The sequence below is a fragment of the Drosophila melanogaster genome, chromosome 3L (assembly GCF_000001215.4).
Source record: "Drosophila melanogaster chromosome 3L".
Taxonomy (NCBI): Eukaryota; Metazoa; Arthropoda; class Insecta; order Diptera; family Drosophilidae; genus Drosophila; species Drosophila melanogaster.
In genome coordinates this window covers 7666038-7693933 of record NT_037436.4, presented here as the reverse complement: position 1 = coordinate 7693933, position 27896 = coordinate 7666038, and the positions used below count along the sequence as shown (strand labels likewise).

Sequence of the window (27896 nt, the reverse complement as noted above, 5' to 3'; positions counted from 1 at the left end):
GTTTATATTGCTTGTTTTTACTCTACTTTACTCTCCTAACCAAACCCCAATTCGCCATCCCCGGAATGCCTCAAACAGAGCACTTCAGTGTTCATAATGTAAAATCCGAAACCTTTACAAGAACAGATGAACCTGATAAGCTGCTCCATAGTGTGGTAGCTCCCCCCGATATTCAGAAATTGTACTCACAAGACACTACCTCATTTACAGAAATGAGTACAAGTAGTCAAACACCGAAGATGACAACAACGACGACCATGACAGCACAAATAGATCGCACCAAAGTAGATTTGACTATTCCTGGGCAAGATCAGCAAAAACAGAAGGATCTGAAGGAGCAGTCCGCAGTAGTTGTAGATGCAAAAGCAGAGACAGAGAAGACTGCCAGTGATAGGGAGTATTTAGAACAAATTATGGGCTGTGGTGATGTCAGACGCAAGATCATGCGTTTGGAGAGCAGTTGCAGCACAGAATCATTGGAGTCAGTGGGCAAGTCATCCACTGTAACACCCAAATATATAGGCGACAATGTGCCAGTGGTGCGAGAGGTGGTGCAGAGTATGGAGGATAAGATCTGCAGTACAGTGGTGTCGGCCATTCCGTTTACCGTGCAAAAACGCAAGCCCCATGATGATGACAAGGAACCCAATATAGTAGAACTAGAAAAGCAAATACTTACGCCAGCAGATTTGGCCCTGGAAAAGATATTCAAATGTGAACCACCCTCTGAGGTTGTAAAAATTTCACCCATCGAGGCCATGTCTCTTGGCCTTAAAGAGATTGATGAAGAGGTTTGTGAAAAAGTTTGTGAGAAGCGCAAGTCCTTTGTGGTAGCTGAAGACTTATGTGAAACGGAAAAGACTTTAACTGAACAGGTAATAGATTTAAATAGGCAAGTAGACCAGGTACCTGCAAGGGTTTTTACTGAGACTATTGAAAGGCATTTAGACTTAGAAGATAGGGATGTCATTGAGGCGTTACCAAAGGTTAGAGAAGTTGTCCAGGACATTGAACGTAAATATCCTGCGGCTAGCTTAGAGGCCAAACCTTTCAGTCCACGCAAGCGCGTAACCCCAGACCGTAAAGTTGATGTTTCGTCCTTAGAGCAGCAGATTTTAACCGACGCCGATCTGATTTTAGATGGTTTGGGCTCTAAGTGCGTACCAGAACAAAAGGTACAGTCGCCCATTTTTTCCTCGAACAAGGCAAGCAGTAGTACGGAAAATCTAGAAGACATATGCGAAAAGAAATGCTCAAAGCGCACAATCTCAGATATGACAAAGGTCTTTGAAAGGCAAGAAGACCCAACAACTATGCCATCTATTAAAGATGTAAAGTCGACAACTGCCAAATTCCTAGAGTCCGAGTCAGGGAAGTTCGCTATTACAGAAAGTATTCAGCATTTTAATGCTAAGGGTAGTATAAATAAAGAAGTAGCTGGGATTGAAAAAGGTCAAATTAGATTTTTAAAAGATTGTGATACACAAGAATTTCCAATAGAAACGAATTTGGATACAAAATTGGTAGAATTTCCAAAAATTACGCACACCCTCGAACGATTACATTCCATTTCGAAGACTGACATTGCTGATACAAAGAAAGTAGTCCACGAATCTAGTGAATTTAAATCAAAATTAGATAAACTCGTGCACAAGACAGAACAAACAGATAACCAAAATCCTGACAAATTTAAGTTTCCCACTCAGGATAATTTCGATGAGCTTCAGACACAAAAGAGCTTGACCTCTGAACTTGTTACAATGACTGATAGCTCAGAGTATAAATTTCCACCTGAAGGAAAATCTATTTTAGGAAAGGAACCAATCGAAAGCGAAAGCGACGAGGAACTGGACAATTTAAACAAAATATGCAAGCTTCAGCTCTTATCAAAAATTGAACAGTCATCTTTTATTGATACAACAGAGATCGCCAATACTGAAAAAAGAGAAATAACCAAATTTCCAACGACAAACGATAGTCATAGTGATCTGTTTAGCAAATCGCGAGCTACACTCAAAACACAATCCGGGGAAAAAACACACTGCACTCACTTCACTGAAACTATATCTGACAAAAACTACAACTCGTTTAGCGACACGTCTTTTTTGCTAAATTCTGTAACAGCTAGTGCAGATAAGTCTCCACTCCATCCAGAAGAAAAAACAAAGTCGCCTGAGAAGAAAGACGAAAAGGTCCTAGCTCAGCCAGACGACAATTTCAAGTCAGTCATTGAAACTGATAAGCCCAGTCCTAAGGAATATTCAGACGAAATAGAAATTCCCAAGCCACTAGACAAACCTATTAGCCACCCAACTTCTTTGGTAACTGGTGTTACATTTGGTGGGGATAAATCTCCTCTCCATCCTGAGGAAAAACCAAAGTCGCCAGTGAAGATAGACGAAGAGGTCCTAGCTAAACCAGGCGGCAGTTCCAAGTCGGTCGTTGAGACCGATAAGCCCAGTCCTAAAGAATATTCGGACGATGAAACTGAGGACGAAATAGATTTTCCCAAGCCACAAGACAAGCCTTTTAAGGAAGCAACGCCATCAGTGACACCCGTCAGTACTATCCCTGACGTTAAGGCTATAGATTTTGTTTCCTTCAAGGCAGAAGAATGTTCAACAACAATTCAAACAAATATTAAGTTAGCAAGCACTAGTTTAACAACAAAGGATACCAAGATAGTTCAGCCGATTGATTCGCTTTCAAATTTGAAAGACGATAAGTTCCCAACCTCAGTAGGAGACAAAGCCAAGTCACCAAGAGAGTCAGTAAAGCCTAATTTAAAAGAGTATTCGGACAAGGAAGAGAAGCCTGATAGTCACCCAGTATCTTTGGTAACTTCTGTAACGGGTAGTGGGGATAAATCTCCTCTCCATCCTGAGGAAAAACCAAAGTCGCCTGAGAAGAAAGACGAAAAGATCCTAGCTAAACCAGACGACAGTTCCAAATCGGTTGTTAAGACTGATAAGCCCAGTCCTAAAGAATATTCAGACGATGAAATTGAGGACGAAATAGAAATTCCCAAGCCACTAGACAAACCTATTAGCCACCCAACTTCTTTGGTAACTTCTGTAACGGGTAGTGGGGATAAATCTCCTCTCCATCCTGAGGAAAAACCAAAGTCGCCTGAGAAGAAAGACGAAAAGGTCCTAGCTAAGCCAGACGACAGTTCCAAATCGGTTGTTAAGACTGACAAGCCCAGTCCTAAAGAATATTCGGACGATGAAACTGAGGACGAAATAGAAATTCCCAAGCCACTAGACAAACCTATTAGCCACCCAACTTCTTTGGTAACTGGTGTTACATTTGGTGGGGATAAATCTCCTCTCCATCCTGAGGAAAAACTAAAGTCGCCTGAGAAGAAAGACGAAAAGGTCCTAGCTAAGCCAGACGACAGTTCCAAATCGGTTGTTAAGACTGACAAGCCCAGTCCTAAAGAATATTCGGACGATGAAACTGAGGACGAAATAGAAATTCCCAAGCCACTAGACAAACCCATTAGCCACCCAACTTCTTTGGTAACTGGTGTTACATTTGGTGGGGATAAATCTCCTCTCCATCCTGAGGAAAAACTAAAGTCGCCTGAGAAGAAAGACGAAAAGGTCCTAGCTAAGCCAGACGACAGTTCCAAATCGGTTGTTAAGACTGACAAGCCCAGTCCTAAAGAATATTCGGACGATGAAACTGAGGACGAAATAGAAATTCCCAAGCCACTAGACAAACCCATTAGCCACCCAACTTCTTTGGTAACTGGTGTTACATTTGGTGGGGATAAATCTCCTCTCCATCCTGAGGAAAAACCAAAGTCGCCTGAGAAGAAAGACGAAAAGGTCTTAGCTAAACCAGACGGCAGTTCCAAATCGGTTGTTAAGACTGACAAGCCCAGTCCTAAAGAATATTCAGACGATGAAACTGAGGACGAAATAGAAATTCCCAAGCCACTAGACAAACCCATTAGCCACCCAACTTCTTTGGTAACTGGTGTTACATTTGGTGGGGATGGATCTCCTCTCCATCGCGAGGAAAAACCAAAGTCGCCTGAGAAGAAAGACGAAAAGGTCCTAGCTAAGCCAGACGACAGTTCCAAATCGGTTGTTAAGACTGACAAGCCCAGTCCTAAAGAATATTCAGACGATGAAACTGAGGACGAAATAGAAATTCCCAAGCCACTAGACAAACCTATTAGCCACCCAACTTCTTTGGTAACTGGTGTTACATATGGTGGGGATGGATCTCCTCTCCATCCTGAGGAAAAACCAAAGTCGCCTGAGAAGAAAGACGAAAAGGTCCTAGCTAAGTCAGACGACAGTTCCAAATCGGTTGTTAAGACTGACAAGCCCAGTCCTAAAGAATATTCAGACGATGAAACTGAGGACGAAATAGAAATTCCCAAGCCACTAGACAAACCTATTAGCCACCCAACTTCTTTGGTAACTGGTGTTACATTTGGTGGGGATGGATCTCCTCTCCATCCTGAGGAAAAACCAAAGTCGCCTGAGAAGAAAGACGAAAAGGTCCTAGCTAAACCAGACGGCAGTTCCAAGTCGGTCGTTGAGACCGATAAGCCCAGTCCTAAAGAATATTCAGACGATGAAACTGAGGACGAAATAGAAATTCCCAAGCCACTAGACAAACCTATTAGCCACCCAACTTCTTTGGTAACTGGTGTTACATTTGGTGGGGATGGATCTCCTCTCCATCCTGAGGAAAAACCAAAGTCGCCTGAGAAGAAAGACGAAAAGGTCCTAGCTAAGCCAGACGACAGTTCCAAATCGGTTGTTAAGACTGACAAGCCCAGTCCTAAAGAATATTCGGACGATGAAACTGAGGACGAAATAGAAATTCCCAAGCCACTAGACAAACCTATTAGCCACCCAACTTCTTTGGTAACTGGTGTTACATTTGGTGGGGATAAATCTCCTCTCCATCCTGAGGAAAAACTAAAGTCGCCTGAGAAGAAAGACGAAAAGGTCCTAGCTAAGCCAGACGACAGTTCCAAATCGGTTGTTAAGACTGACAAGCCCAGTCCTAAAGAATATTCGGACGATGAAACTGAGGACGAAATAGAAATTCCCAAGCCACTAGACAAACCCATTAGCCACCCAACTTCTTTGGTAACTGGTGTTACATTTGGTGGGGATAAATCTCCTCTCCATCCTGAGGAAAAACCAAAGTCGCCTGAGAAGAAAGACGAAAAGGTCCTAGCTAAACCAGACGGCAGTTCCAAGTCGGTCGTTGAGACCGATAAGCCCAGTCCTAAAGAATATTCAGACGATGAAACTGAGGACGAAATAGAAATTCCCAAGCCACTAGACAAACCTATTAGCCATCCAACTTCTTTGGTAACTGGTGTTACATTTGGTGGGGATGGATCTCCTCTCCATCCTGAGGAAAAACCAAAGTCGCCTGAGAAGAAAGACGAAAAGGTCCTAGCTAAGCCAGACGACAGTTCCAAATCGGTTGTTAAGACTGACAAGCCCAGTCCTAAAGAATATTCAGACGATGAAACTGAGGACGAAATAGAAATTCCCAAGCCACTAGACAAACCTATTAGCCACCCAACTTCTTTGGTAACTGGTGTTACATTTGGTGGGGATGGATCTCCTCTCCATCCTGAGGAAAAACCAAAGTCGCCTGAGAAGAAAGACGAAAAGGTCCTAGCTAAGCCAGACGACAGTTCCAAATCGGTTGTTAAGACTGACAAGCCCAGTCCTAAAGAATATTCAGACGATGAAACTGAGGACGAAATAGAAATTCCCAAGCCACTAGACAAACCTATTAGCCACCCAACTTCTTTGGTAACTGGTGTTACATTTGGTGGGGATAAATCTCCTCTCCATCCTGAGGAAAAACCAAAGTCGCCTGAGAAGAAAGACGAAAAGGTCCTAGCTAAACCAGACGGCAGTTCCAAGTCGGTCGTTGAGACCGATAAGCCCAGTCCTAAAGAATATTCAGACGATGAAACTGAGGACGAAATAGAAATTCCCAAGCCACTAGACAAACCTATTAGCCACCCAACTTCTTTGGTAACTGGTGTTACATTTGGTGGGGATGGATCTCCTCTCCATCCTGAGGAAAAACCAAAGTCGCCTGAGAAGAAAGACGAAAAGGTCCTAGCTAAACCAGGCGGCAGTTCCAAGTCGGTCGTTGAGACCGATAAGCCCAGTCCTAAAGAATATTCGGACGATGAAACTGAGGACGAAATAGAAATTCCCAAGCCACTAGACAAACCTATTAGCCACCCAACTTCTTTGGTAACTGGTGTTACATTTGGTGTGGATAAATCTCCTCTCCATCCTGAGGAAAAACCAAACTCGCCTGAGAAGAAAGACGAAAAGGTCCTAGCTAAACCAGACGACAGTTCCAAGTCGGTCGTTAAGACTGATAAGCCCATTCCTAAAGAATATTCGGACGATGAAACTGAGGACGAAATAGAAATTCCCAAGCCACTAGACAAACCTATTAGCCACCCAACTTCTTTGGTAACTGGTGTTACATTTGGTGGGGATGGATCTCCTCTCCATCCTGAGGAAAAACCAAAGTCGCCTGAGAAGAAAGACGAAAAGGTCCTAGCTAAGCCAGACGACAGTTCCAAATCGGTTGTTAAGACTGACAAGCCCAGTCCTAAAGAATATTCAGACGATGAAACTGAGGACGAAATAGAAATTCCCAAGCCACTAGACAAACCTATTAGCCACCCAACTTCTTTGGTAACTGGTGTTACATTTGGTGGGGATGGATCTCCTCTCCATCCTGAGGAAAAACCAAAGTCGCCTGAGAAGAAAGACGAAAAGGTCCTAGCTAAACCAGACGGCAGTTCCAAGTCGGTCGTTGAGACCGATAAGCCCAGTCCTAAAGAATATTCAGACGATGAAACTGAGGACGAAATAGAAATTCCCAAGCCACTAGACAAACCTATTAGCCACCCAACTTCTTTGGTAACTGGTGTTACATTTGGTGGGGATGGATCTCCTCTCCATCCTGAGGAAAAACCAAAGTCGCCAGAGAAGAAAGACGAAAAGGTCCTAGCTAAACCAGACGGCAGTTCCAAGTCGGTCGTTGAGACCGATAAGCCCAGTCCTAAAGAATATTCAGACGATGAAACTGAGGACGAAATAGAAATTCCCAAGCCACTAGACAAACCTATTAGCCACCCAACTTCTTTGGTAACTGGTGTTACATTTGGTGGGGATGGATCTCCTCTCCATCCTGAGGAAAAACCAAAGTCGCCTGAGAAGAAAGACGAAAAGGTCCTAGCTAAACCAGGCGGCAGTTCCAAGTCGGTCGTTGAGACCGATAAGCCCAGTCCTAAAGAATATTCGGACGATGAAACTGAGGACGAAATAGATTTTCCCAAGCCACAAGACAAGCCTTTTAAGGAAGCAACGCCATCAGTGACACCCGTCAGTACTATCCCTGACGTTAAGGCTATAGATTTTGTTTCCTTCAAGGCAGAAGAATGTTCAACAACAATTCAAACAAATATTAAGTTAGCAAGCACTAGTTTAACAACAAAGGATACCAAGATAGTTCAGCCGATTGATTCGCTTTCAAATTTGAAAGACGATAAGTTCCCAACCTCAGTAGGAGACAAAGCCAAGTCACCAAGAGAGTCAGTAAAGCCTAATTTAAAAGAGTATTCGGACAAGGAAGAGAAGCCTGATAGTCACCCAGTATCTTTGGTAACTTCTGTAACGGGTAGTGGGGATAAATCTCCTCTCCATCCTGAGGAAAAACCAAAGTCGCCTGAGAAGAAAGACGAAAAGGTCCTAGCTAAACCAGACGACAGTTCCAAGTCGGTCGTTGAAACTGATAAGCCCAGTCCTAAAGAATATTCGGACGATGAAACTGATGACGAAATAGAAATTCCCAAGCCACTAGACAAACCTATTAGCCACCCAACTTCTTTGGTAACTGGTGTTACATTTGGTGGGGATAAATCTCCTCTCCATCCTGAGGAAAAACCAAAGTTGCCTGAGAAGAAAGACGAAAAGGTCCTAGCTAAACCAGACGACAGTTCCAAGTCGGTCGTTAAGACTGATAAGCCCATTCCTAAAGAATATTCGGACGATGAAACTGATGACGAAATAGATTTTCCCAAGCCACTAGACAAACCTATTAGCCACCCAACTTCTTTAGTAACTGGTGTTACATTTGGTGTGGATAAATCTCCTCTCCATCCTGAGGAAAAACCAAAGTTGCCTGAGAAGAAAGACGAAAAGGTCCTAGCTAAACCAGACGACAGTTCCAAATCGGTTGTTAAGACTGATAAGCCCATTCCTAAAGAATATTCGGACGATGAAACTGATGACGAAATAGAAATTCCCAAGCCACTAGACAAACCTATTAGCCACCCAACTTCTTTGGTAACTGGTGTTACATTTGGTGTGGATAAATCTCCTCTCCATCCTGAGGAAAAACCAAACTCGCCCGAGAAGAAAGACGAAAAGGTCCTAGCTAAACCAGACGACAGTTCCAAGTCGGTCGTTAAGACTGATAAGCCCATTCCTAAAGAATATTCGGACGATGAAACTGATGACGAAATAGAAATTCCCAAGCCACTAGACAAACCTATTAGCCACCCAACTTCTTTGGTAACTGGTGTTACATTTGGTGGGGATGGATCTCCTCTCCATCCTGAGGAAAAACCAAAGTCGCCTGAGAAGAAAGACGAAAAGGTCCTAGCTAAGCCAGACGACAGTTCCAAATCGGTTGTTAAGACTGACAAGCCCAGTCCTAAAGAATATTCAGACGATGAAACTGAGGACGAAATAGAAATTCCCAAGCCACTAGACAAACCTATTAGCCACCCAACTTCTTTGGTAACTGGTGTTACATTTGGTGGGGATGGATCTCCTCTCCATCCTGAGGAAAAACCAAAGTCGCCTGAGAAGAAAGACGAAAAGGTCCTAGCTAAGCCAGACGACAGTTCCAAATCGGTTGTTAAGACTGACAAGCCCAGTCCTAAAGAATATTCAGACGATGAAACTGAGGACGAAATAGAAATTCCCAAGCCACTAGACAAACCTATTAGCCACCCAACTTCTTTGGTAACTGGTGTTACATTTGGTGGGGATGGATCTCCTCTCCATCCTGAGGAAAAACCAAAGTCGCCAGTGAAGATAGAAGAAGAGGTCCTAGCTAAACCAGACGACAGTTCCAAATCGGTCGTTGAGACTGATAAGCTCAGTCCTAAAGAATATTCAGACGATGAAACTGAGGACGAAATAGAAATTCCCAAGCCACTAGACAAACCTTTTAAGGAAGCAATGCCATCAGTGACACCCGTCAGTACTATCCCTGACGTTAGGGCAATAGATGTTGTTTCCTTCAAGGCAGAAGAATGTTCAACAACAATTCAAACAAATATTAAGTTAGCAAGCACTAGCATAACAACAAAAGATACCAAGATCGTTAAGCCGATTGATTCGCTTTCAAACTTGAAAGACGATAAGTTCCCAACCTCAGTAGGAGACAAAGCCCAGTCACCAAGAGAGTCAGTAAAGCCTAATTTAAAAGAGTATTCGGACAAGGAAGAGAAGCCTGATAGTCACCCAGTATCTTTGGTAACTTCTGTAATGGGTAGTGGGGATAAATCTCCACTCCATCCTGAGGAAAAACCAAAGTCGCCTGAGAAGAAAGACGAAAAGGTCCTAGCTAAGCCAGACGACAGTTCCAAATCGGTTGTTAAGACTGATAAGCCCAGTCCTAAAGAATATTCAGACGATGAAACTGATGACGAAATAGATTTTCCCAAGCCACTAGACAAACCTATTAGCCACCCAACTTCTTTAGTAACTGGTGTTACATTTGGTGTGGATAAATCTCCTCTCCATCCTGAGGAAAAACCAAAGTTGCCTGAGAAGAAAGACGAAAAGGTCCTAGCTAAACCAGACGACAGTTCCAAATCGGTTGTTAAGACTGATAAGCCCATTCCTAAAGAATATTCGGACGATGAAACTGATGACGAAATAGATTTTCCCAAGCCACTAGACAAACCTATTAGCCACCCAACTTCTTTAGTAACTGGTGTTACATTTGGTATGGATAAATCTCCTCTCCATCCTGAGGAAAAACCAAACTCGCCTGAGAAGAAAGACGAAAAGATCCTAGCTAAACCAGACGACAGTTCCAAGTGGGTCGTTAAGACTGATAAGCCCATTCCTAAAGAATATTCGGACGATGAAACTGATGACGAAATAGAAATTCCCAAGCCACTAGACAAACCTATTAGCCACCCAACTTCTTTGGTAACTTCTGTAACGGGTAGTGGGGATAAATCTTCTCTCCATCCCGAGGAAAAACCAAAGTCGCCTGAGAAGAAAGACGAAAAGGTCCTACCTAAACCAGACGACAGTTCCAAGTCGGTCGTTAAGACTGATAAGCCCATTCCTAAAGAATATTCGGACGATGAAACTGATGACGAAATAGATTTTCCCAAGCCACTAGACAAACCTATTAGCCACCCAACTTCTTTAGTAACTGGTGTTACATTTGGTATGGATAAATCTCCTCTCCATCCTGAGGAAAAACCAAACTCGCCTGAGAAGAAAGACGAAAAGGTCCTAGCTAAACCAGACGACAGTTCCAAGTGGGTCGTTAAGACTGATAAGCCCATTCCTAAAGAATATTCGGACGATGAAACTGATGACGAAATAGAAATTCCCAAGCCACTAGACAAACCTATTAGCCACCCAACTTCTTTAGTAACTGGTGTTACATTTGGTATGGATAAATCTCCTCTCCATCCTGAGGAAAAACCAAACTCGCCTGAGAAGAAAGACGAAAAGGTCCTAGCTAAACCAGACGACAGTTCCAAGTGGGTCGTTAAGACTGATAAGCCCATTCCTAAAGAATATTCGGACGATGAAACTGAGGACGAAATAGAAATTCCCAAGCCACTAGACAAACCTATTAGCCACCCAACTTCTTTGGTAACTTCTGTAACGGGTAGTGGGGATAAATCTTCTCTCCATCCTGAGGAAAAACCAAAGTCGCCAGTGAAGACAGAAGAAAAGGTCCTAGCTAAACCAGACGACATTTCCAAGTCGGTCGTTGAGACCGATAAGCCCAGTCCTAAAGAATATTCGGACGATGAAACTGAGGACGAAATAGAAATTCCCAAGCCACTAGACAAACCTATTAGCCACCCAACTTCTTTGGTAACTGGTGTTACATTTGGTGTGGATAAATCTCCTCTCAATCCTGAGGAAAAACCAAACTCGCCTGAGAAGAAAGACGAAAAGGTCCTAGCTAAACCAGACGACATTTCCAAGTCGGTCGTTAAGACTGATAAGCCCATTCCTAAAGAATATTCGGACGATGAAACTGATGACGAAATAGAAATTCCCAAGCCACTAGACAAACCTATTAGCCAGCCAACTTCTTTAGTAACTGGTGCTACATTTGGTGGGGATGGATCTCCTCTCCATCCTGAGGAAAAACCAAAGTCGCCTGAGAAGAAAGACGAAAAGGTCCTAGCTAAACCAGACGGCAGTTCCAAGTCGGTCGTTGAGACCGATAAGCCCAGTCCTAAAGAATATTCGGACGATGAAACTGAGGACGAAATAGAAATTCCCAAGCCACTAGACAAACCTATTAGCCACCCAACTTCTTTAGTAACTGGTGTTACATTTGGTATGGATAAATCTCCTCTCCATCCTGAGGAAAAACCAAACTCGCCTGAGAAGAAAGACGAAAAGGTCCTAGCTAAACCAGACGACAGTTCCAAGTGGGTCGTTAAGACTGATAAGCCCATTCCTAAAGAATATTCGGACGATGAAACTGAGGACGAAATAGAAATTCCCAAGCCACTAGACAAACCTATTAGCCACCCAACTTCTTTGGTAACTTCTGTAACGGGTAGTGGGGATAAATCTTCTCTCCATCCCGAGGAAAAACCAAAGTCGCCTGAGAAGAAAGACGAAAAGGTCCTACCTAAGCCAGACGACAGTTCCAAGTCGGTCGTTAAGACTGATAAGCCCATTCCTAAAGAATATTCGGACGATGAAACTGAGGACGAAATAGAAATTCCCAAGCCACTAGACAAACCTATTAGCCACCCAACTTCTTTGGTAACTGGTGTTACATTTGGTGTGGATAAATCTCCTCTCAATCCTGAGGAAAAACCAAACTCGCCTGAGAAGAAAGACGAAAAGGTCCTAGCTAAACCAGACGACATTTCCAAGTCGGTCGTTAAGACTGATAAGCCCATTCCTAAAGAATATTCGGACGATGAAACTGATGACGAAATAGAAATTCCCAAGCCACTAGACAAACCTATTTGCCAGCCAACTTCTTTAGTAACTGGTGCTACATTTGGTGGGGATGGATCTCCTCTCCATCCTGAGGAAAAACCAAAGTCGCCTGAGAAGAAAGACGAAAAGGTCCTAGCTAAACCAGACGGCAGTTCCAAGTCGGTCGTTGAGACCGATAAGCCCAGTCCTAAAGAATATTCGGACGATGAAACTGAGGACAAAATAGATTTTCCCAAGCCACAAGACAAGCCTTTTAAGGAAGCAACGCCATCAGTGACACCCGTCAGTACTATCCCTGACGTTAAGGCTATAGATTTTGTTTCCTTCAAGGCAGAAGAATGTTCAACAACAATTCAAACAAATATTAAGTTAGCAAGCACTAGTATAACAACAAAGGATACCAAGATAGTTCAGCCGATTGATTCGCTTTCAAATTTGAAAGACGATAAGTTCCCAACCTCAGTAGGAGACAAAGCCAAGTCACCAAGAGAGTCAGTAAAGCCTAATTTAAAAGAGTATTCGGACAAGGAAGAGAAGCCTGATAGTCACCCAGTATCTTTGGTAACTTCTGTAATGGGTAGTGGGGATAAATCTCCTCTCCATCCTGAGGAAAAACCAAAGTCGCCTGAGAAGAAAGACGAAAAGGTCCTACCTAAACCAGACGACAGTTCCAAGTCGGTCGTTGAAACTGATAAGCCCAGTCCTAAAGAATATTCGGACGATGAAACTGATGACGAAATAGATATTCCCAAGGCACTAGACAAACCTATTAGTCACCCAGTATCTTTGGTAACTTCTGTAATGGGTAGTGGGGATAAATCTCCTCTCCATCCTGAGGAAAAACCAAAGTCGCCTGAGAAGAAAGACGAAAAGGTCCTACCTAAACCAGACGACAGTTCCAAGTCGGTCGTTGAGACTGATAAGCCCATTCCTAAAGAATATTCGGACGATGAAACTGATGACGAAATAGAAATTCCCAAGCCACTAGACAAACCTATTAGCCACCCAACTTCTTTGGTAACTGGTGTTACATTTGGTGTGGATAAATCTCCTCTCCATCCTGAGGAAAAACCAAAGTCGCCTGAGAAGAAAGACGAAAAGGTCCTAGCTAAACCAGACGACAGTTCCAAGTCGGTCGTTAAGACTGATAAGCCCATTCCTAAAGAATATTCGGACGATGAAAATGATGACGAAATAGATTTTCCCAAGCCACTAGACAAACCTATTAGTCACCCAGTATCTTTGGTAACTTCTGTAATGGGTAGTGGGGATAAATCTCCTCTCCATCCTGAGGAAAAACCAAAGTCGCCTGAGAAGAAAGACGAAAAGGTCCTACCTAAACCAGACGACAGTTCCAAGTCGGTCGTTGAGACTGATAAGCCCATTCCTAAAGAATATTCGGACGATGAAAATGATGACGAAATAGATTTTCCCAAGGCACTAGACAAACCTATTAGTCACACAACTTCTTTGGTAACTTCTGTAACGGGTGGTGGGGATAAATCTTCTCTCCATCCCGAGGAAAAACCAAAGTCGCCTGAGAAGAAAGACGAAAAGGTCCTACCTAAACCAGACGACAGTTCCAAGTCGGTCGTTGAAACTGATAAGCCCAGTCCTAAAGAATATTCGGACGATGAAACTGATGACGAAATAGAAATTCCCAAGCCACTAGACAAACCTATTAGCCACCCAACTTCTTTGGTAACTGGTGTTACATTTGGTGTGGATAAATCTCCTCTCCATCCTGAGGAAAAACCAAAGTCGCCTGAGAAGAAAGACGAAAAGGTCCTAGCTAAACCAGACGACAGTTCCAAGTCGGTCGTTAAGACTGATAAGCCCATTCCTAAAGAATATTCGGACGATGAAAATGATGACGAAATAGATTTTCCCAAGCCACTAGACAAACCTATTAGCCACCCAACTTCTTTGGTAACTGGTGTTACATTTGGTGGGGATAAATCTTCTCTCCATCCCGAGGAAAAACCAAAGTCGCCTGAGAAGAAAGACGAAAAGGTCCTACCTAAACCAGACGACAGTTCCAAGTCGGTCGTTGAAACTGATAAGCCCAGTCCTAAAGAATATTCGGGCGATGAAACTGATGACGAAATAGAAATTCCCAAGCCACTAGACAAACCTATTAGCCACCCAACTTCTTTGGTAACTGGTGTTACATTTGGTGTGGATAAATCTCCTCTCCATCCTGAGGAAAAACCAAAGTCGCCTGAGAAGAAAGACGAAAAGGTCCTAGCTAAACCAGACGACAGTTCCAAGTCGGTCGTTAAGACTGATAAGCCCATTCCTAAAGAATATTCGGACGATGAAAATGATGACGAAATAGATTCTCCCAAGCCACTAGACAAACCTATTAGCCACCCAACTTCTTTGGTAACTGGTGCTACATTTGGTGGGGATAAATCTCCTCTCCATCCTGAGGAAAAACCAAAGTCGCCTGAGAAAAAAGACGAAAAGGTCCTAGCTAAACCAGACGACAGTTCCAAATCGGTTGTTAAGACGGATAAGCCCAGTTCTAAAGAATATTCAGACGATGAAACTGAGGACGAAATAGTAATTCCCAAGCCACTAGACAAACCTATTAGCCACCCAACTTCTTTGGTAACTGGTGCTACATTTGGTGGGGATAAATCTCCTCTCCATCCTGAGGAGAAACCAAAGTCGCCTGAGAAAAAAGACGAAAAGGTCCTAGCTAAACCAGACGACAGTTCCAAATCGGTTGTTAAGACGGATAAGCCCAGTTCTAAAGAATATTCAGACGATGAAACTGAGGACGAAATAGTAATTCCCAAGCCACTAGACAAACCTATTAGCCACCCAACTTCTTTGGTAACTGGTGCTACATTTGGTGGGGATAAATCTCCTCTCCATCCTGAGGAAAAACCAAAGTCGCCTGAGAAGAAAGACGAAAAGGTCCTAGCTAAACCAGACGACAGTTCCAAGTCGGTCGTTAAGACTGATAAGCCCATTCCTAAAGAATATTCGGACGATGAAAATGATGACGAAATAGATTTTCCCAAGCCACTAGACAAACCTATTAGCCACCCAACTTCTTTGGTAACTGGTGCTACATTTGGTGGGGATAAATCTCCTCTCCATCCTGAGGAAAAACCAAAGTCGCCTGAGAAGAAAGACGAAAAGGTCCTAGCTAAGCCAGACGACAGTTCCAAGTCGGTCGTTGAGACTGATAAGCCCAGTCCTAAAGAATATTCGGACGATGAAACTGATGGCGAAATAGATTTTCCCAAGCCACTAGACAAACCTATTAGCCACCCAACTTCTTTAGTAACTTCTGTAACGGGTAGTGGGGATAAATCTTCTCTCCATCCCGAGGAAAAACCAAAGTCGCCTGAGAAGAAAGACGAAAAGGTCCTACCTAAACCAGACGACAGTTCCAAGTCGGTCGTTGAGACTGATAAGCCCAGTCCTAAAGAATATTCGGACGATGAAACTGAGGACGAAATAGAAATTCCCAAGCCACTAGACAAACCTGTTAGCCACCCAACTTCTTTGCTAACTGGTGTTACATTTGGTGGGGATAAATCTCCTCTCCATCCTGAGGAAAAACCAAAGTCGCCTGAGAAGAAAGACGAAAAGGTCCTAGCTAAACCAGACGACAGTTCCAAGTCGGTCGTTGAGACTGATAAGCCCATTCCTAAAGAATATTCGGACGATGAAACTGATGAAGAAATAGAAATTCCCAAGCCACTAGACAAACCTATTAGCCACCCAACTTCTTTGGTAACTGGTGCTACATTTGGTGGGGATAAATCTCCTCTCCATCCTGAGGAAAAACCAAAGTCGCCTGAGAAGAAAGACGAAAAGGTCCTAGCTAAACCAGACGACAGTTCCAAGTCGGTCGTTAAGACTGATAAGCCCATTCCTAAAGAATATTCGGACGATGAAAATGATGACGAAATAGATTTTCCCAAGCCACTAGACAAACCTATTAGCCACCCAACTTCTTTGGTAACTGGTGCTACATTTGGTGGGGATAAATCTCCTCTCCATCCTGAGGAAAAACCAAAGTCGCCTGAGAAGAAAGACGAAAAGGTCCTAGCTAAGCCAGACGACAGTTCCAAGTCGGTCGTTGAGACTGATAAGCCCAGTCCTAAAGAATATTCGGACGATGAAACTGATGGCGAAATAGATTTTCCCAAGCCACTAGACAAACCTATTAGCCACCCAACTTCTTTAGTAACTTCTGTAACGGGTAGTGGGGATAAATCTTCTCTCCATCCCGAGGAAAAACCAAAGTCGCCTGAGAAGAAAGACGAAAAGGTCCTACCTAAACCAGACGACAGTTCCAAGTCGGTCGTTGAGACTGATAAGCCCATTCCTAAAGAATATTCGGACGATGAAACTGATGAAGAAATAGAAATTCCCAAGCCACTAGACAAACCTATTAGCCACCCAACTTCTTTGGTAACTGGTGTTACATTTGATGGGGATAAATCTCCTCTCCATCCTGAGGAAAAACCAAAGTCGCCTGAGAAGAAAGACGAAAAGGTCCTAGCTAAACCAGACGACAGTTCCAAGTCGGTCGTTGAGACTGATAAGCCCAGTCCTAAAGAATATTCGGACGATGAAACTGATGACGAAATAGAAATTCCCAAGCCACTAGACAAACCTATTAGCCACCCAACTTCTTTGGTAACTGGTGTTACATTTGGTGGGGATAAATCTCCTCTCCATCCTGAGGAAAAACCAAAGTCGCCTGAGAAGAAAGACGAAAAGGTCCTAGCTAAACCAGACGACAGTTCCAAGTCGGTCGTTGAGACTGATAAGCCCAGTCCTAAAGAATATTCGGACGATGAAACTGATGACGAAATAGAAATTCCCAAGCCACTAGACAAACCTATTAGCCACCCAACTTCTTTGGTAACTGGTGTTACATTTGGTGGGGATAAATCTCCTCTCCATCCTGAGGAAAAACCAAAGTCGCCTGAGAAGAAAGACGAAAAGGTCCTAGCTAAACCAGACGACAGTTCCAAGTCGGTCGTTAAGACTGATAAGTCCACTCCTAAAGAATATTCGGACGATGAAACTGATGACGAAATAGAAATTCCCAAGCCACTAGACAAACCTATTAGCCACCCAACTTCTTTGGTAACTGGTGTTACATTTGGTGGGGATAAATCTCCTCTCCATCCTGAGGAAAAACCAAAGTCGCCTGAGAAGAAAGACGAAAAGGTCCTAGCTAAACCAGACGACAGTTCCAAGTCGGTCGTTGAGACTGATAAGCCCAGTCCTAAAGAATATTCGGACGATGAAACTGATGACGAAATAGAAATTCCCAAGCCACTAGACAAACCTATTAGCCACCAAACTTCTTTGGTAACTGGTGTTACATTTGGTGGGGATAAATCTCCTCTCCATCCTGAGGAAAAACCAAAGTCGCCTGAGAAGAAAGACGAAAAGGTCCTAGCTAAACCAGACGACAGTTCCAAGTCGGTCGTTAAGACTGATAAGTCCACTCCTAAAGAATATTCGGACGATGAAACTGATGACGAAATAGATTTTCCCAAGCCACTAGACAAACCTATTAGCCACCCAACTTCTTTGGTAACTGGTGTTACATTTGGTGGGGATAAATCTCCTCTCCATCCTGAGGAAAAACCAAAGTCGCCTGAGAAGAAAGACGAAAAGGTCCTAGCTAAACCAGACGACAGTTCCAAGTCGGTCGTTGAGACTGATAAGCCCATTCCTAAAGAATATTCGGACGATGAAACTGATGAAGAAATAGAAATTCCCAAGCCACTAGACAAACCTATTAGCCACCCAACTTCTTTGGTAACTTCTGTAACGGGTAGTGGGGATAAATCTCCTTCTTTGGTAACTTCTTTGGTAACTTCTGTAACGGGTAGTGGGGATAAATCTCCTCTCCATCCTGAGGAGAAACCAAAGTCGCCTGAGAAAAAAGACGAAAAGGTCCTAGCTAAACCAGACGACAGTTCCAAATCGGTTGTTAAGACGGATAAGCCCAGTTCTAAAGAATATTCAGACGATGAAACTGAGGACGAAATAGTAATTCCCAAGCCACTGGACAAACCTATTAGCCACCCAACTTCTTTGGTAACTGGTGTTACATTTGGTGGGGATAAATCTCCTCTCCATCCTGAGGAAAAACCAAAGTCGCCTGAGAAGAAAGACGAAAAGGTCCTTGCTAAACCAGACGACAGTTCCAAGTCGGTCGTTGAGACTGATAAGCCCAGTCCTAAAGAATATTCGGACGATGAAACTGAGGACGAAATAGAAATTCCCAAGCCACTAGACAAACCTGTTAGCCACCCAACTTCTTTGCTAACTGGTGTTACATTTGGTGGGGATAAATCTCCTCTCCATCCTGAGGAAAAACCAAAGTCGCCTGAGAAGAAAGACGAAAAGGTCCTAGCTAAACAAGACGACAGATCCAAGTCGGTCGTTGAGACTGATAAGCCCATTCCTAAAGAATATTCGGACGATGAAACTGATGACGAAATAGAAATTCCCAAGCCACTAGACAAACCTATTAGCCACCCAACTTCTTTGGTAACTGGTGTTACATTTGGTGGGGATAAATCTCCTCTCCATCCTGAGGAAAAACCAAAGTCGCCTGAGAAGAAAGACGAAAAGGTCCTTGCTAAACCAGACGACAGATCCAAGTCGGTCGTTGAGACTGATAAGCCCATTCCTAAAGAATATTCGGACGATGAAACTGATGACGAAATAGAAATTCCCAAGCCACTAGACAAACCTATTAGCCACCCAACTTCTTTGGTAACTGGTGTTACATTTGGTGGGGATGGATCTCCTCTCCATCCTGAGGAAAAACCAAAGTCGCCTGAGAAGAAAGACGAAAAGGTCCTAGCTAAACCAGACGACAGTTCCAAGTCGGTCGTTGAGACCGATAAGCCCAGTCCTAAAGAATATTCGGACGATGAAACTGATGACGAAATAGATATTCCCAAGCCACTAGACAAACCTATTAGTCACCCAACTTCTTTGGTAACTTCTGTAACGGGTAGTGGGGATAAATCTTCTCTCCATCCCGAGGAAAAACCAAAGTCGCCTGAGAAGAAAGACGAAAAGGTCCTAGCTAAACCAGACGACAGTTCCAAGTCGGTCGTTGAGACTGATAAGCCCATTCCTAAAGAATATTCGGACGATGAAACTGATGACGAAATAGAAATTCCCAAGCCACTAGACAAACCTATTAGCCACCCAACTTCTTTGGTAACTGGTGTTACATTTGGTGGGGATAAATCTCCTCTCCATCCTGAGGAAAAACCAAAGTCGCCTGAGAAGAAAGACGAAAAGGTCCTTGCTAAACCAGACGACAGTTCCAAGTCGGTCGTTGAGACTGATAAGCCCAGTCCTAAAGAATATTCGGACGATGAAACTGAGGACGAAATAGAAATTCCCAAGCCACTAGACAAACCTGTTAGCCACCCAACTTCTTTGCTAACTGGTGTTACATTTGGTGGGGATAAATCTCCTCTCCAGCCTGAGGAAAAACCAAAGTCGCCTGAGAAGAAAGACGAAAAGGTCCTTGCTAAACCAGACGACAGTTCCAAGTCGGTCGTTGAGACTGATAAGCCCAGTCCTAAAGAATATTCGGACGATGAAACTGATGACGAAATAGAAATTCCCAAGCCACTAGACAAACCTTTTAGCCACCCAACTTCTTTGGTAACTGGTGTTACATTTGATGGGGATAAATCTCCTCTCCATCCTGAGGAAAAACCAAAGTCGCCTGAGAAGAAAGACGAAAAGGTCCTAGCTAAACCAGACGACAGTTCCAAGTCGGTCGTTGAGACTGATAAGCCCAGTCCTAAAGAATATTCGGACGATGAAACTGATGACGAAATAGAAATTCCCAAGCCACTAGACAAACCTATTAGCCACCCAACTTCTTTGGTAACTTCTGTAACGGGTAGTGGGGATAAATCTCCTCTCCATCCTGAGGAAAAACCAAAGTCGCCTGAGAAGAAAGACGAAAAGGTCCTAGCTAAACCAGACGACAGTTCCAAGTCGGTCGTTGAGACTGATAAGCCCAGTCCTAAAGAATATTCGGACGATGAAACTGATGACGAAATAGATTTTCCCAAGCCACTAGACAAACCTATTAGCCACCCAACTTCTTTAGTAACTGGTGTTACATTTGGTGTGGATAAATCTCCTCTCCATCCTGAGGAAAAACCAAAGTCGCCTGAGAAGAAAGACGAAAAGGTCCTAGCTAAACCAGACGACAGTTCCAAGTCGGTCGTTAAGACTGATAAGCCCATTCCTAAAGAATATTCGGACGATGAAACTGATGACGAAATAGAAATTCCCAAGCCACTAGACAAACCTATTAGCCACCCAACTTCTTTGGTAACTTCTGTAACGGGTAGTGGGGATAAATCTCCTCTCCATCCTGAGGAAAAACCAAAGTCGCCTGAGAAGAAAGACGAAAAGGTCCTAGCTAAACCAGACGACAGTTCCAAGTCGGTCGTTGAGACTGATAAGCCCAGTCCTAAAGAATATTCGGACGATGAAACTGATGACGAAATAGAAATTCCCAAGCCACTAGACAAACCTATTAGCCACCCAACTTCTTTGGTAACTGGTGTTACATTTGATGTGGATAAATCTCCTCTCCATCCTGAGGAAAAACCAAAGTCGCCTGACAAGAAAGACGAAAAGGTCCTAGCTAAACCAGACGACAGTTCCAAGTCGGTCGTTGAGACTGATAAGCCCAGTCCTAAAGAATATTCGGACGATGAAACTGATGACGAAATAGAAATTCCCAAGCCACTAGACAAACCTATTAGCCACCCAACTTCTTTGGTAACTGGTGTTACATTTGGTGGGGATAAATCTCCTCTCCATCCTGAGGAAAAACCAAAGTCGCCTGAGAAGAAAGACGAAAAGGTCCTAGCTAAACCAGACGACAGTTCCAAGTCGGTCGTTGAGACTGATAAGCCCAGTCCTAAAGAATATTCGGACGATGAAACTGATGACGAAATAGAAATTCCCAAGCCACTAGACAAACCTATTAGCCACCCAACTTCTTTGGTAACTGGTGTTACATTTGGTGGGGATAAATCTCCTCTCCATCCTGAGGAAAAACCAAAGTCGCCTGAGAAGAAAGACGAAAAGGTCCTAGCTAAACCAGACGACAGTTCCAAGTCGGTCGTTAAGACTGATAAGTCCACTCCTAAAGAATATTCGGACGATGAAACTGATGACGAAATAGATTTTCCCAAGCCACTAGACAAACCTATTAGCCACCCAACTTCTTTGGTAACTGGTGTTACATTTGGTGGGGATAAATCTCCTCTCCATCCTGAGGAAAAACCAAAGTCGCCTGAGAAGAAAGACGAAAAGGTCCTAGCTAAACCAGACGACAGTTCCAAGTCGGTCGTTGAGACTGATAAGCCCAGTCCTAAAGAATATTCGGACGATGAAACTGATGACGAAATAGAAATTCCCAAGCCACTAGACAAACCTATTAGCCACCCATCTTCTTTGGTAACTGGTGTTACATTTGGTGGGGATAAATCTCCTCTCCATCCTGAGGAAAAAACAAAGTCGCCTGAGAAGAAAGACGAAAAGGTCCTAGCTAAACCAGACGACAGTTCCAAGTCGGTCGTTGAGACTGATAAGCCCAGTCCTAAAGAATATTCGGACGATGAAACTGATGACGAAATAGAAATTCCCAAGCCACTAGACAAACCTATTAGCCACCCATCTTCTTTGGTAACTGGTGTTACATTTGGTGGGGATAAATCTCCTCTCCATCCTGAGGAAAAACCAAAGTCGCCTGAGAAGAAAGACGAAAAGGTCCTAGCTAAACCAGGCGGCAGTTCCAAGTCGGTCGTTGAGACCGATAAGCCCAGTCCTAAAGAATATTCGGACGATGAAACTGATGACGAAATAGATATTCCCAAGCCACTAGACAAACCTATTAGTCACCCAACTTCTTTGGTAACTTCTGTAACGGGTAGTGGGGATAAATCTTCTCTCCATCCCGAGGAAAAACCAAAGTCGCCTGAGAAGAAAGACGAAAAGGTCCTAGCTAAACCAGACGACAGTTCCAAGTCGGTCGTTGAGACTGATAAGCCCAGTCCTAAAGAATATTCGGACGATGAAACTGATGACGAAATAGAAATTCCCAAGCCACTAGACAAACCTATTAGCCACCCATCTTCTTTGGTAACTGGTGTTACATTTGGTGGGGATAAATCTCCTCTCCATCCTGAGGAAAAAACAAAGTCGCCTGAGAAGAAAGACGAAAAGGTCCTAGCTAAACCAGACGACAGTTCCAAGTCGGTCGTTGAGACTGATAAGCCCAGTCCTAAAGAATATTCGGACGATGAAACGGATGACGAAATAGAAATTCCCAAGCCACTAGACAAACCTATTAGCCACCCATCTTCTTTGGTAACTGGTGTTATATTTGGTGGGGATAAATCTCCTCTCCATCCTGAGGAAAAACCAAAGTCGCCTGAGAAGAAAGACGAAAAGGTCCTAGCTAAACCAGGCGGCAGTTCCAAGTCGGTCGTTGAGACCGATAAGCCCAGTCCTAAAGAATATTCGGACGATGAAACTGATGACGAAATAGATATTCCCAAGCCACTAGACAAACCTATTAGTCACCCAACTTCTTTGGTAACTTCTGTAACGGGTAGTGGGGATAAATCTTCTCTCCATCCCGAGGAAAAACCAAAGTCGCCTGAGAAGAAAGACGAAAAGGTCCTAGCTAAACCAGACGACAGTTCCAAGTCGGTCGTTGAGACTGATAAGCCCAGTCCTAAAGAATATTCGGACGATGAAACTGATGACGAAATAGAAATTCCCAAGCCACTAGACAAACCTATTAGCCACCCAACTTCTTTGGTAACTGGTGTTACATTTGGTGGGGATAAATCTCCTCTCCATCCTGAGGAAAAACCAAAGTCGCCTGAGAAGAAAGACGAAAAGGTCCTAGCTAAACCAGACGACAGTTCCAAGTCGGTCGTTGAGACTGATAAGCCCAGTCCTAAAGAATATTCGGACGATGAAACTGATGACGAAATAGAAATTCCCAAGCCACTAGACAAACCTATTAGCCACCCAACTTCTTTGGTAACTGGTGTTACATTTGGTGGGGATAAATCTCCTCTCCATCCTGAGGAAAAACCAAAGTCGCCTGAGAAGAAAGACGAAAAGGTCCTAGCTAAACCAGACGACAGTTCCAAGTCGGTCGTTGAGACTGATAAGCCCAGTCCTAAAGAATATTCGGACGATGAAACTGATGACGAAATAGAAATTTCCAAGCCACTAGACAAACCTATTAGCCACCCAACTTCTTTGGTAACTTCTGTAACGGGTAGTGGGGATAAATCTCCTCTCCATCCTGAGGAAAAACCAAAGTCGCCTGAGAAGAAAGACGAAAAGGTCCTAGCTAAACCAGACGACAGTTCCAAGTCGGTCGTTGAGACTGATAAGCCCAGTCCTAAAGAATATTCGGACGATGAAACTGATGACGAAATAGATTTTCCCAAGCCACTAGACAAACCTATGAGCCACCCAACTTCTTTAGTAACTGGTGTTACATTTGGTGTGGATAAATCTCCTCTCCATCCTGAGGAAAAACCAAAGTCGCCTGAGAAGAAAGACGAAAAGGTCCTAGCTAAACCAGACGACAGTTCCAAGTCGGTCGTTGAGACTGATAAGCCCAGTCCTAAAGAATATTCGGACGATGAAACTGATGACGAAATAGAAATTCCCAAGCCACTAGACAAACCTATTAGCCACCCAACTTCTTTGGTAACTGGTGTTACATTTGATGGGGATAAATCTCCTCTCCATCCTGAGGAAAAACCAAAGTCGCCTGAGAAGAAAGACGAAAAGGTCCTTGCTAAACCAGACGACAGTTCCAAGTCGGTCGTTGAGACTGATAAGCCCATTCCTAAAGAATATTCGGACGATGAAACTGATGACGAAATAGAAATTCCCAAGCCACTAGACAAACCTATTAGCCACCCAACTTCTTTGGTAACTGGTGTTACATTTGGTGGGGATAAATCTCCTCTCCATCCTGAGGACGATGAAACTGATGACGAAATAGAAATTCCCAAGCCACTAGACAAACCTATTAGCCACCCAACTTCTTTGGTAACTGGTGTTACATTTGGTGGGGATAAATCTCCTCTCCATCCTGAGGAAAAACCAAAGTCGCCGGAGAAGAAAGACGAAAAGGTCCTTGCTAAACCAGACGACAGTTCCAAGTCGGTCGTTGAGACTGATAAGCGCAGTCCTAAAGAATATTCGGACGATGAAACTGATGACGAAATAGAAATTCCCAAGCCACTAGACAAACCTATTAGCCACCCAACTTCTTTGGTAACTGGTGTTACATTTGGTGGGGATAAATCTCCTCTCCATCCTGAGGAAAAACCAAAGTCGCCGGAGAAGAAAGACGAAAAGGTCCTTGCTAAACCAGACGACAGTTCCAAGTCGGTCGTTGAGACTGATAAGCGCAGTCCTAAAGAATATTCGGACGATGAAACTGATGACGAAATAGAAATTCCCAAGCCACTAGACAAACCTATTAGCCACCCAACTTCTTTGGTAACTGGTGTTACATTTGGTGGGGATAAATCTCCTCTCCATCCTGAGGAAAAACCAAAGTCGCCTGAGAAGAAAGACGAAAAGGTCCTAGCTAAACCAGACAACAGTTCCAAGTCATTCACTGAAACTGATAAGCCCAGTCCCAAAGAACATTCGGACGGTGGACGGAAGGGAACCGGTTTGTCTAGCATATGTCTCAAGAAAATTACACCTTTTATGACAGAGGAAATTACAACCTCAATTCAAACCAACTTTAAATCAGCAAGCTCTATTAGAGCAACGCTTGATACACAGATATCTAATCCAACATCCGAGCCAGGTCAGAAGACTTTATCGGTAACTCCTTTAATAGACGATCAGGGTATTTCTCAGCATCCTGGGGAAAAATTAAAAACAATCAGCCCCATTGCACAGAAATTTGAGACTCAGCAAAGCTATCTAGATCATCATGTAGGAGTTGATTTGGTTTCTGATATCAAAGAAAATAGGTCTGTTCAACAGATTGTGGAGGATACTATAAGGGCTGGTGATGCTGAAGTTCAAAAAATTGTTGACGAAACACTAAAGAGTGTTCAGAAAACGAGAGATATTAAGGAACAGGTTGTAGATGAAGGTCGTTCCGTTGAACAAATAGTTGAAGATACACTTAAGAATGCAAAGTATATTCCTAATATTTCCAAGGAAGATAAACTTTATTGCCCACAGCTAAAAGAAACTGATGCACAAGAAGTTCGTCCCGTTGCTTACTTTGTAAATTTAGACGATGAAAAAAAATCGTTAGACCCAGTTAAAAAGGTACCAGTTAGATCACAAACGAAAAAAATAATTAAGTCAGAGACGGGGAAAATATTAGATGGGGCCTCTGCAAAACCAATGAATAAGTCAACCATTAGCAAAAGAACACTCACGGTTAGGGAAAAGCCTAAGCCCAAGCCAGTTTCTCCAGCAAAGACGACAATTGTCAAACAAACTCCGAGTAGAAAAACAATAAACACTGACAAATCAAAACTATCAAATAAGACCGAGTCACGACGTTCAGTCACAAGCTCTACTTCAACAACTACCAGTTCAGCTTCCGCTACTAGTCGTGTGATAAGTGAAATACACTTCGAGAGATCATCAAGTCCTGCCTCGAGTTCCATTTTCTACGAAAGCCAACCACAAGGTGAAGGCAGTCGTTCTACCACCCCAAGACCTAGGGTTAAAACTGATGTGACGCGAATACCTTACAATACCTCACCCCGATCGTTTAGTCCACAGTTAAAGACCACAAAGACAGATAAGAAAACCGTAAACCAAACTAAAACAACTGCCACTCGATCTATCAAAGAGCTTACAGAAAAGAGTTCCAAAAAGACTGAGCGATTTGCCAGCCAAGAGCACGTTGAGAAGCGGAAAACTCCGACACCGTCTGCCACCCACAGATACATGCAACCCACCCTGGCCCACAGCATGAGGTACGGATTGAGTGGCGATGGCGACATTGGCCAGAATGTCACCTTGACATCTCCAAAGTCGCCGGCACCACCCAAATCGCCAACTCCGGCCCTAACTAAAAGTACTCGAAGAACACAAACTATAACAAGTGCCTTGACAAAGTCCACATCCCAAATAACGAAACAAAAAAACTCGATTGCTGAAATGAAACAAGCACAGCCCCGTTCCCAGATTAAGAGAGGCTCACAGAGCGATAGCAAGGAATCCCTAATAAAAAGCACCGATCGCCTATACAAACGACAAACATCCAAGGAAAATAAACTAGCAAACGTGATAGGCTCCAAGAGCCAAGCAACCAAAAGCATGAAGACACAATCAGCTAATTCAGCCAAGAAACTTGTCTCCAAAACTTCCATAGAAACCGACAACAAGCTTCTGAAGAAGACCACAGCCACTATACAGCGCACTAAAGTTCCGATTAGCGTGTCTTCCAGCGCAAGGACTGCAGCAAAGCTAAGCAAGAGTGATGACACCGTAAAGAGACCTCAGGTAGACAATAAGAAACCAGTAAAGCGAACGGTAAGCAAAGTAAGTGAATCCAGTGGCACCACGACCACTACAACTACATCGACCAGAATTGTGGCGAAGTCCATGGAACCAAAGCTGCAAAAGAAGATGAAGGACACGATGAACGAGTCCAGTTCGAACTCGGGAAGCGGCACCACCAGTGCCAGCGGTTCTTCAAATAGTACGCGACGAAGTGTGCGATCCGTTAGCACGGTTAGTCGAAAAACGGATAAGGACTTGACCAACATCCGGCGAGCAAGTGGAGCAGTTGTTTCGACATCGACCGTACGGGTGCATCGGGAACCAACAGCAACCACCAGCGCTGTTAGCACCGTGCTCGTTGATGACGACTGTGAGGTGATAACCATACGTTCCATTAAATCAAGCGATAGTACAAAAAGTTCTACCTCATCATCCTCCGGTAGCGGCAGCAACAGTCGCAAGGTGCTAACCAGCGAGGTGTTCACTAAAACCTTCGGCCCCGACAAACCGCTCGAGGTGGTCTACCGACAGCCAGAGTTTGATGTAGAACACCACACGATCATGTCTGTGCGTCCACCCTCCGCGACAAGCAGCGATCAGCAGAGGTGCATTAACGAGTTCGATGTCAGTTTCATCGACACCACCGACTCCAGTCTTTCGGACTCCGTTGCCTTACCCATGTTAGGCTCCGGTGATCCTGATCGTCTGCTGGCCGCAAGTCCCGGCTCGCCCAAGCCCACCCGCAGTCCCCTGGCCCTTATTGAGGAGACCCTCCGTCGCCAGCAACAACATCACCATCATCAGCAACACCACCACCACAGTAGCGGTGCTATTGCTGCTGCCCTTGATCCTTCTCTGTCGATGCCAGTGGCTTTTGGAGAGAGTCACCTGGAGGCGGAGGTAGAGGTGGAGAAGGGCAGCATTTCCAAAGGTAACTATGGTACTTATATTCAAGATACTTGTTAGGTCGAGATCACAAAGATACTTAAGATAAGCTTAGCTACGATACCCATCATATCTAGGGCTTAGTTATCAAATGCAACTTTTCTAATTGATATG

The 27896-nt window shown here is 43.8% G+C and overlaps 3 protein-coding genes across 20 annotated transcripts in view; 2 read left to right on the top strand and 1 right to left on the bottom strand.

Annotated features, from left to right (window-relative positions):
• Window positions 1-27896, bottom strand: part of CG32373 (uncharacterized protein) — a 108576-nt gene that overhangs the window by 65190 nt on the left and 15490 nt on the right. The gene's annotated exons all lie outside the window — the stretch shown is intronic.
• Ank2 (Ankyrin 2) overlaps window positions 1-27896 on the top strand; it is a 63007-nt gene that overhangs the window by 24462 nt on the left and 10649 nt on the right. For 2 of the 17 annotated variants that reach the window (NM_001202141.1, NM_001300043.1), the window contains exon 16: window positions 79-27768. The exons of the other annotated variants lie outside the window; for them this stretch is intronic. In NM_001202141.1, the coding sequence (NP_001189070.1) occupies window positions 79-27768 (27690 nt within the window). The remainder of the gene's footprint in view (window positions 1-78; window positions 27769-27896) is intronic. 17 annotated transcript variants of the gene reach the window in all.
• Window positions 1-27896, top strand: part of CG44195 (uncharacterized protein) — a 37246-nt gene that overhangs the window by 1721 nt on the left and 7629 nt on the right. The window lies entirely within an intron of this gene.